The sequence below is a fragment of the Carassius auratus genome, chromosome 22, assembly GCF_003368295.1.
Source record: "Carassius auratus strain Wakin chromosome 22, ASM336829v1, whole genome shotgun sequence".
NCBI lineage: Eukaryota > Metazoa > Chordata > Actinopteri > Cypriniformes > Cyprinidae > Carassius > Carassius auratus.
The window spans coordinates 19,011,557-19,021,311 of NC_039264.1; the positions used below are offsets into that span (position 1 = coordinate 19,011,557).

The window sequence follows — 9,755 nt, forward strand, 5'->3', positions numbered from 1 at the left end:
AGGTAAAAAAAAAAAAAAAAAAAATTACACAGATTAAATACAATAACTCATGGACGTTCTAATTCCCCGCTGCCGTAATGTTAACAGTTTTATTAAAATGTCCTATGTAACGTCTGTTTTTATATTGTTTATCAACAGTAACATTACATATGTATATTGTTTGGATTAACTAGACGAGTAGACTGACATGAATGTTTATTCATAACCGTACTGAAAATAAGTAAATATTGTTAGCTGATGCTGTCTAGCTAACAAGCTTGTTGGTGCTAAGTTGCGGTAATTTTTATAAATAATGTCCAAATATTTTTATTCAACCACCTATATATATATATATAATATATATATTACATCTGGGTGGAAAAGAAAGGATGTGATGTTCAGAACATGGTAACTACAGTAATTATCAGTGGGAAGAGATGCACCCCGTTTGGCCATAGGAGTTTTTAAACCACTGACAACGTTTGAGAAGGAAAAAATCATTATGAAAATATAATTATATTTTCCTTAAAATGTTCTTCCTAACTTCAGGCCTTATTATCATGTCATATATACAGTACAGACCAAAAGTTTGGACACACCTTCTCATTCAAAGGGTTTTCTTTATTTTCATGATTATGAAAATTGTATACTCACACTGAAGGCATCAAAACTGTGAATTAACACATGTGGAATTGTATACATTACAAAAAAGTGTGAAACAACTGAAAATATGTCATATTCTAGGTTCTTCTTTTGCTTTGCTTACTGCTTTGCACACTCTTGGCATTCTGCGGTCCAGCTCACCCCTAAACCATCTCGATTGGGTTCAGGTCCGGTGACTGTGGAGGCATCACTCTCCTTCTTGGTCAAATAGCCCTTGATGCCTTCAGTGTGACTCTATAATTTTCATAGTCATGAAAATAAAGAAAACTCTTTGAATGAGAAGGTGTGTCCAAACTTTTGGTCTGTACTGTAACTTTGATGTTCTGTAAAACAACAAACTTTAAAATACTTTGTTCTTACTGGTGAAAATCAGATGGTCATCTCTGTTTTCTCTCATGTACATCACAGTGTAAGCTTCACAGTTAACATCACTCTCATTAGCGTAGTCCATATCAACAACAAAAATATATCTCCATATAGTGGTTATTTTGGAAAAAATCCCAGGTATTTTGAGCAGTAGGATTATAAAAAATATGTGCTAATATAAAATTAAATTAAGTAGCCTATATAAAATTGAAAACATCTATCTTTCATTACTTTTTTACTTAAGTACATAAAAAATTTAGTACTTTTGTACTTTCACTTGAGTAAAATTGAAAAAGGAGTACTTTTACTTTTACTGGAGTAATATTTTATTATATGTATCTGTACTTTTATTCCAGTACTTGATTTGTGTACTTCGTCCACCACTGTACAGATTATGCAATACAACACATGCAAAATGTTTGATTCGTCAATAAAAACTGCCAGATTTACATTTTCTGTTTCAGTGTGGCGTGTAGTTTGACTTTTAAACCGTGGTTTAGGCATGCCTTTAGGTTTAATATTGAAACCACATCCGAACTACGTCACAGTTCCCAGCAAGTCATGTATGAGATGTCAAAACAAAAAAAGGATTTGGACATGTAAAGTCACTTAAAAATCTCCAAATGTCTTGCAATAAATATAAAATATTCCAGTCATACATATTAAATAACATATATCAAGATGAAATATTAGTAAGTGTCAGTTATTTGAAATATAAGTTTAGGACAAACACATTCTACGTGAAATATTTCCACAAAACGTGTTTGTTAGGTTTCGAAGTACACAGAACTGACTTGATTAAAGGTCATCGCACAAATGGTTCATTTACTTTGAGGAAAGCTTGTGCAGGTGCTAATTTACTATGTAATGTAAAGAAATATATCAGCGGAATACAACTGTGACTTTGTGGTCCTAAAGTGTTTTATTTCTGAGCAGTGCTGCTTCTGCGTGTGAACAGAGAGTGTCTCTGGTGTTTTCCTGATACGTCTGATGTCAGGCGAGTTCTTTGTGGTGCTGATTTTCATTTCATGTTTGTGTCTCTGACCTGTTTTCACGCCTGTAAACCTGTGAGCATTACTTCAAAGCAGCGTTCACATTTTCACCCACTTTAAGAGCGGTAAGTGTACTGTTTACATCATTTCAAACCATTACTTTTCCAGCTGCAGATCTTTTATGTTAGCCTATATAATGCATTGTATCTCGTTTGTTATAGATTTCCATTTGTGAAGACCATTGTTTGGTTGACTTAACTCTAGTACAATCTAGTAGACTTAAGCCTCTACAGGAAGACAACTCGTAAACTCTTTCATAAGGTATCAATAGATAGCTCTATTCATATATGCATGACCACACAGGAACCCGTCTAGATATCTCTGCCAGAGCTTTAACTATAACCACGAGCGAGAGGAAGATTCACACGTCCTCGTTTAAAGACGGCAGGTGTTGTGTTCATTGAAGTTGAATCTATCTTTTAAAAGAGTCTTTTTCTTCTTGTTCAGACCATTTTGTTTTGAGGGGGGGTTATTATTGAAGACCCGCTCTGTGCCCATCTTAGGCATGGATGGACTGTGCAGTATTATCCTTGTTCTTTTACTCACAGGTAAGTGAAATTCATTCTGTTTTAAAGCCTAGTTTGTTATGAACAAAGTTCGGATTTAATCTACCAGAAAGAATTGGTCAATATTTCGGGATGGACTGTTTCTGACACTTCATGTTGAAAATATATCCTTGGCTAATCGACACAAAGGCGTTTTCCTCAGTAAATATTTGATTTGAAGTCTAAGTCGGATTACACAAATGAGTGTTTCACTTAGCAATTTCCATTGTGACAACATGCCCCACTATTTAAAGAGAATTTGTATTAACTGTATGTTATACCTTGGACAATAAATTGCATTTTTATTAAACTGCATGTTTTGAAGGCTGTATGATATCTGACATAGGAACTGACTTGAAAAAAATAAACATACCCTTTGAAATATTCACTGAGCTAAAAAAGACAATTAGCCTTTGTCCAGATTATAATATCTTCTGCTAACATTGTTTGTTGAATGATTTGTATTTAAATAACTTGTAGTTACATAGTTATTGACAAGAGTAGGAGTAGTTATAGTGGTTGATAGACCCAGAATATCTTGTTTGAGGTGTGGATTGAGTAATTAAAATTAAAGCATATTTTGCATATACATATATATATATATATATATATATATATATATATATATTTGGAGTTTAAATCTGCCAACTATTATCAAGAAATGTTAAAAACGTTTTGCTTTTCACAAGGTCAGTTTTCCAATCATATATCTATTGTTTGTACCTAACAACAGACAATAAATGATCTTTCTTTTCTTTTCCTGACATACGTAGCAGGAGCTTTCAATATTACCCCTGAAGAGGAGAAAATTAACGTCCATCTGGAACCAAAGTACATTGAAGTTTGTGAAGAAGCTTCAGTCACATTCAACTGCACTTTTCAGCCTCGTGGAAAGTACAAAGTGAGCTGGCATTATAGCCAGACACCTTATTTAGACTGTGAAACAGAAAACAAGATACCTGAAGGACAGAGATTTTTTAAAGAGGAAGATGAAGATTGGTCAACACTCAACATTACTTTTAACAAAGCCAGTGAGAGCGGATGGTACTTCTGCAAGGTTACAAAAGACATCCCGGTTCTCTTACGATACTGCAGTAATGGAACACAGGTTATAGTCGGTAAGAAAAGGGACATTGTAGTCTATGGTACAAAATAACGTTTGTTATAGAAAAATGTATATCATGTATTCTACAATATATTGAGACTGCACTAAACACCTGGGAAACTAAATCATGTGAACTCTCCAGCTGATCAGATGCTCTTTGGATGATTCTCTAATCATGATGGAGAACATGACCATCAGGTGTGAACTTGTAAAGTTCATGCAGTTTGAGTGCTGCTATCAAAAAACACACAACACCAAATTTATTCTGAAGATATTCTGGAAGTGTTCAAATTAATTCAGAATTGTTTTTCCTGGAAAATAATTTGTAATATGAAAAACATCAAATCGTATCACCTTATTATGTACAAATATCTTATTATCTATAAATATAAACTGCTTCATGACAACTATTTCACAAAAATGTTGCATTCTTGCTTTTAATCAGATCACCTACCTGTAGGGAAATAAAGAGCAGAATCCAAATCTCTGACAAAGTTTTCTTTTCTTCCACTTTCCAGCATAAACGGAAATTTAAATTGAGCAAGTTTAGAATTGAAATGTATCCATGTAACAACATTCACTAAAGTGTTTCTTTTTTTTTCTAATAGATGCCACTAGCAATAGCACCAGCAGCACAACCAGCACCAGAACCACAGAATCTCAGAATCAGACAACAGCACATTTACCTACAACTTGCATGAACAATGGTAAATATTCAGCTTTTTACACTCAATTATCCTAAAATACTTTGTATTCAACTCTTTGCATTTGAAATTTAAATTTTAATTTTGTACAATAATGTACATTTTGGTCATTTATTTGACCTCCACAAGTACAGTAACCACAAAGTAATAAATTAGTACTTTACTTCACATACATGGATTAAATTGCAAGTGGTCAGTTTTTGGTTTTGTCTCAAATATTAGTAAACTTGTTCTCAAATGAAAGTCTTTAGGAGATAAAAACTATAAATATATTAATAATATGCTAAAATTCAAAATGGCATACTTTATAGTGGGGTCCACTGGTAATTTTTTATTTTATTTTTTTCTAATGTAATACATTTTATTATTACAAGTTATGATTCATAATTTAAGAATGACCGAAAGAGCTTTGTACGCTTCGATGGAAGCAAGAGCACCTGGCCATCCGTCTGTTCAAAGGAGGCAATGCCACAAATTAGTTTATTTGAACAGAAATAAGAAATAGAACTGAATCGAAAATATTTCATTTTTATTATATATAATAAAATATTTTTGTTTTACTTTTTTGTTAAATTTTTTGTTTAAATTAAGACTTTCAGTCTTTAAAACCCCGCTGCACAAATTATAGAACAGTAATTTTTTCATGAATATACATCTAGCGTTTATACTGTAATAGAAAGAGCCACATATGTGAAAGATAATATAATAATATTATAATAAATATTATTATAATAATAATCTGATAATTGTATCTTTTTGTGTGCTATAGATACAACAACCTCCACACCACCCATGATATCAAAGGAGAAGTCTACTCAGTGGTGGATATGGCTAGCATTGGCTGTTGGATGCGCGGTACTTCTTGTGTCAATTGTTGTCATATGCATTTTGACACGCAAACCTGAAGGTACATTTACAAATCAGTGCTTAATACTAAACTATTTTATTTTTAAAAACACCAAATATTTACTTTAGCTTAAGCTTTAACATTAAGAACCTATCACTGTAAAAAATTGTGAAAATGCTACAGTACAAACCTTTTAAATGGTTAACGGTAATTTCTAGTAAACTGACGTTCCAAGAATTCTATGCGTCGCATTTGAAATTTTGTTTGAATTTGACGTTTTTTCTTTTTTGAAATAACTGTTTTTTCTTATTTTTTCTTATCTGTTATGTTTATTAGGCTTGTATGTTACATACAATGTTGTTAAAATAATTTTTATTGTAAATTTCAGTTTAATGAGTCTCACCGTGATGGTGTTTAGTGCTTGTGTGAATGACTGTGCACCTTCTATATATGTTAATATTTAAAAGCTGCTTGCGATGGTCTTTGTTTCATCACATGACTTTCTCATCACCCCGTTTTCACCAGTGTATTACAAAGGTACAAAACAGATTTCAGTACTTCAATAAATTGGTATATTAACATTATATCAGTTAAATTATGGTATTAAACTGTAAATTTAAGGTTAAACCCAAAACGGTGTTACCGTATTTTTTAACGGTATAATTCTGGCAATCACAGCTGCTGTTTTTTACCGTATATTTTACAATTTTTTTTCTATACAGTGTAAAGTTCATTGTCCATCACACATTAATATTTTAAACACTGAAAAAAAATGGTGTGAAACTATTTTCCCTCAGAAATTGCTGGTAAATTTTACAAACAATTACAAAGAAATGGCAAGAAAAATATTAAATTGAACGTGAATTTTAGGAAGTAATTTTCTGTTAAACATTCTTGTGTATGACTAGAATCTTTTTTTGTTTGTTTGTTTTTTTGTTTGTTTTTGTTTTGCAGTGTTTGGCTCAGTCCGCTGATAAGAATTATTTCAAATGGAGGACATAAGCATCATAAAGCATTAAGATGTAAGAGCACATAGTGCTACATAATGCTAGTTACAAATGTTTAAAGCCTATAATCATATTTCTTGCTATAAACTGATGCAGGAATCAATATTATTTCTTGCTGTAATCAAAATTATGCCACAACAATCCTTTAAAAGTCACACAGACCTCACGCGAGACCCCACTAAGAAACAAAACAACGCATCCTCAGGAGTCTTTGTACAATGTCAGACATTTCTGGGTTGCAAACTGAGTGCTGAATGAGTGTGGGTGGTATGTGGTTGAGCGCTTTGAGAGCGCGCTCCAGTTGATGACGATTAAACTGCCTCTCATTGTCTGTGGTTAGGCTCGAGCAGTTTGGTGCAGCGTGCACAGCAAACCGTTTTCCTCCAGACCCTCAGTGTGGCCTGTGCTTTGTACTGATAACCATCTGATGTAACTCTACAGTAATCTTATGTGTTTTTAGACATCATTTATGAGAACACCAAACCAGTGGAATCGAGCTGCTGGGGGCGAAACAAGGCTAAGAAGGACATCTGCGACCTGCCTTTGTCCAAAAAAACGGACACCATTAAACCACTGAGGAAGTACGACACTCTTTCAAGCAACAGAATCCGAAGGCCTTAAGTATTAAATATGAAAGAATGACCTATCCTCTGAAAACACATTAATTATATTAAAAACCTTACTGTACACACATATTTATTGTAATGTTGCATTTCCCGATAAGATGGGAAGCTGTAAATATATAAGGCTGTTTGTTTTGTTTTTTCTTCAGAAAGAGATACATGAGAAAACCTGATTTTTTGTCCCTTAATGACTTTCAGTTGTGTCAAACCGAAACATTTTGTGGTTATAAATGTGAAAACCACCAAAAATAAAACTCTGTCACACTTTTTTTTCCCACTCACAATTAATAATGCATTATCATTACTGCCACTGCACAAATTGGTCTGGTATTTCAGAAGTTACATGAAGATTAGTCGACCGTGATTAGATAACAAACCACATGCTGTGAAAGCAGCAAATGAGGGAAGAAGAAAAAAGGAACTGAGATGTTTCGTAGTTATGAATCATTAACTCGTATGTATTCAATAAAGGAACTGGGAGTTTTCTTTGAACGCACATTTAACACGGGCCTATTGTAACTAGCGTCGGTTACTGACCTTAATCAGTCCAGACGCCATAATGACTTTAAAACGAGGCTGTGAGAGAGACAATGGTAATGTTATGCATTTCATATCATTTCACAACTCATGACTTTAAAGAAATAAATGTTGTTGAACAACAGTATAATCCATTGAACGTCTATCCTGCACAGCCTACTTTTATTCCTGTCAAAAATGAAATACTCAACACAAAATGCGACTTTCTGATAGCCGTCAAAACACGACAGTAGCTTCTTTACCTCAGATCTTGAATATACCTTAAAGGAAACAAGAACTTTCAAACTGTGAACAAACAAGTGAATTCCATGAAAGACAGCTGAATATGTATTTTGATTAACGTTAAAAATATGCACTTACCGAATTCGATTTAAGAGCAAGTCGAGCAGTGTTCATGCTGAGAGAGCGATAGACCCCGCCCACACGCTCTCCTGATTGGCTGTAATTTATGATTGATTTTGGTTATGGTTGTTGATGTTGTTGTTTTTTGTTTTGTTTTGTTTTTTTGTTTTTTTTAAGGAAGCGAGGAAATTAAGGAGAACTCATTAAATCGACTGTGTAAAGACTTACATTTTGACGTTTATAATAATAAGGAATATTATTATGAAATAAATCAGGAAATTATAATGAGTTCTGAAGAATTATGCGACACTGAGGACTGGCGTAATGACGCTAAAACTTCAGCTTTGAAATCGCTAGAATGATTTAAATTTTAAAATACGTGAAAATACAGAACAGATGTTTTTAAACCGTATTAATATTTAATATTTATTTTCATCAAGTAAACTCATTTGCAATCATGAGAAAATTATTTCCAAAACATTTTTTAAATCATTTTAATATTTTCTGGGGCCAGTTGCATAAACTTAGCCTCCATGTTAAGAATGTAGGTGCGTCCCAAATCGCACATATGCACTCTTATACGAGGTTTTGTAGTATAAACAGTGTGAGTTCCAATAATAATACTTTAAACAGCACTTTAAACCCCCAGATGATGCACTTAAATAGCCGAAACAACTAAATGTGGAATGTTGGACACTTCAGACTCCGGCTTTCAGATTATAAATAACAAAATAACCTTATGTAATGCATTCACTACATGGTTGAGTACATAGTGCAGAGTTCTGTGTCTTAAGAACTAGTTTGACCAACTAGCAGCTGCCAAGGGGAAATCAGTCTTACTTCTTCAATATAAAGAAGACCTTTTCATAAGCAAATTTAAAAGTTTATGACCAGTCTTAAAGAAAAAATTAGATGAATAAGTTTATAAGCCTAGTCTTAAAAGTTTATGCATGGCCGCTGGTGTAAAGATTGTTAGGTTGATGGTCATAAGCAGTTATATAAAATACAGGTGTAGTAACATTTTCAAACAAACCCGGAACACTAGCAGAAAGTGGGACACAGTCCTCAGAGAACAGCCCTGTCCTAGTTGCAGGTGCATTTAATGTGTGAAAAAAACAATGAAGGCCTTTGCCAAACAGGGTCATGCTTACTGATCGAAACTGATGGACACTTGGGTGCCCAAAAATATATCAGTTCACGCATTTCCTTTGTGACCTAGATTGAACAAAAATGAACAGCATGAAGACTAACAAAGATAAAATCAACTGCTGAACTGTAATTTGGACACCAAGTCAATACTTTGTGGGATATTTGACATAAAATGTATAAAACAGGCCTTTCACTGAAGGAGATGTTTTGCCTTCAGAAATAGGTGACCTCGTGTTAACATCTGGTCAACCTAATGAAGTCAAATATTCCACGAGCTGTTTTTGATTTCTATTTATTTTCCTTCCTTTATCCAAATTTGAGAATGTATAAACATATCCCGGATTTGTGTAACTTCACTACTAGCATTTAACATTTACCATCATATAAACATCAAATTAGAAAATATATAAAATGTAAAGAAGAAAAGAAAAAAGGTTCAAGGGTTGCATTTAGTTTACATCATACGCTTAAGGTTGGCGAGTCTGAGACCCAATGTTGGTTTTTACTTTATCTCTAAATGTATATTTCCCATAAAAACAAAGAAACGGTTTTAATCATTTTTAATCTAGATGGCAGTTGAGCTGAGTCCAAAAAGTCAAGAACTCTGATGGATTTAGTTTAGCTACATTTGTTGCTAGGTTAATTTTATGTTGGAAAATAGTTTATATAGGCTAGCTATATGTGTACTTCTCACAACAACAACTCAATGTTGTAGTAGTTTACGAAGACATCTTTTCAAAGTACGTTTATATCTGGAAGCCCTATTTTTTTTTTTGTAAGTGTGTGTGTTTGTTCATTCTGCAGTCGGCCTATAGCCTACACCTCGAAGACGTTTC

General features: G+C 33.4%; 1 protein-coding gene across 2 annotated transcripts; it reads left to right on the forward strand.

Moving 5' to 3' along the window:
* The first annotated feature begins 1,997 nt into the window (after nucleotides 1-1,997).
* On the forward strand, nucleotides 1,998-7,158 carry LOC113040672 (uncharacterized). Of its 2 annotated transcripts, none has more exons than XM_026198951.1 (6): nucleotides 1,998-2,125; nucleotides 2,222-2,608; nucleotides 3,379-3,723; nucleotides 4,319-4,417; nucleotides 5,184-5,321; nucleotides 6,729-7,158. In XM_026198951.1, exons 2-6 carry the CDS (start codon nucleotides 2,566-2,568, stop codon nucleotides 6,887-6,889), a joined length of 786 nt encoding a protein of 261 aa, XP_026054736.1. In that variant the 5' UTR covers nucleotides 1,998-2,125; nucleotides 2,222-2,565; the 3' UTR covers nucleotides 6,890-7,158. The 2 variants fall into 2 exon arrangements, with proteins under 2 accessions (XP_026054736.1, XP_026054735.1); XM_026198950.1 differs by having other exon boundaries at nucleotides 1,999-2,125; nucleotides 2,508-2,608.
* The last annotated feature ends 2,597 nt before the right edge of the window (nucleotides 7,159-9,755 follow it).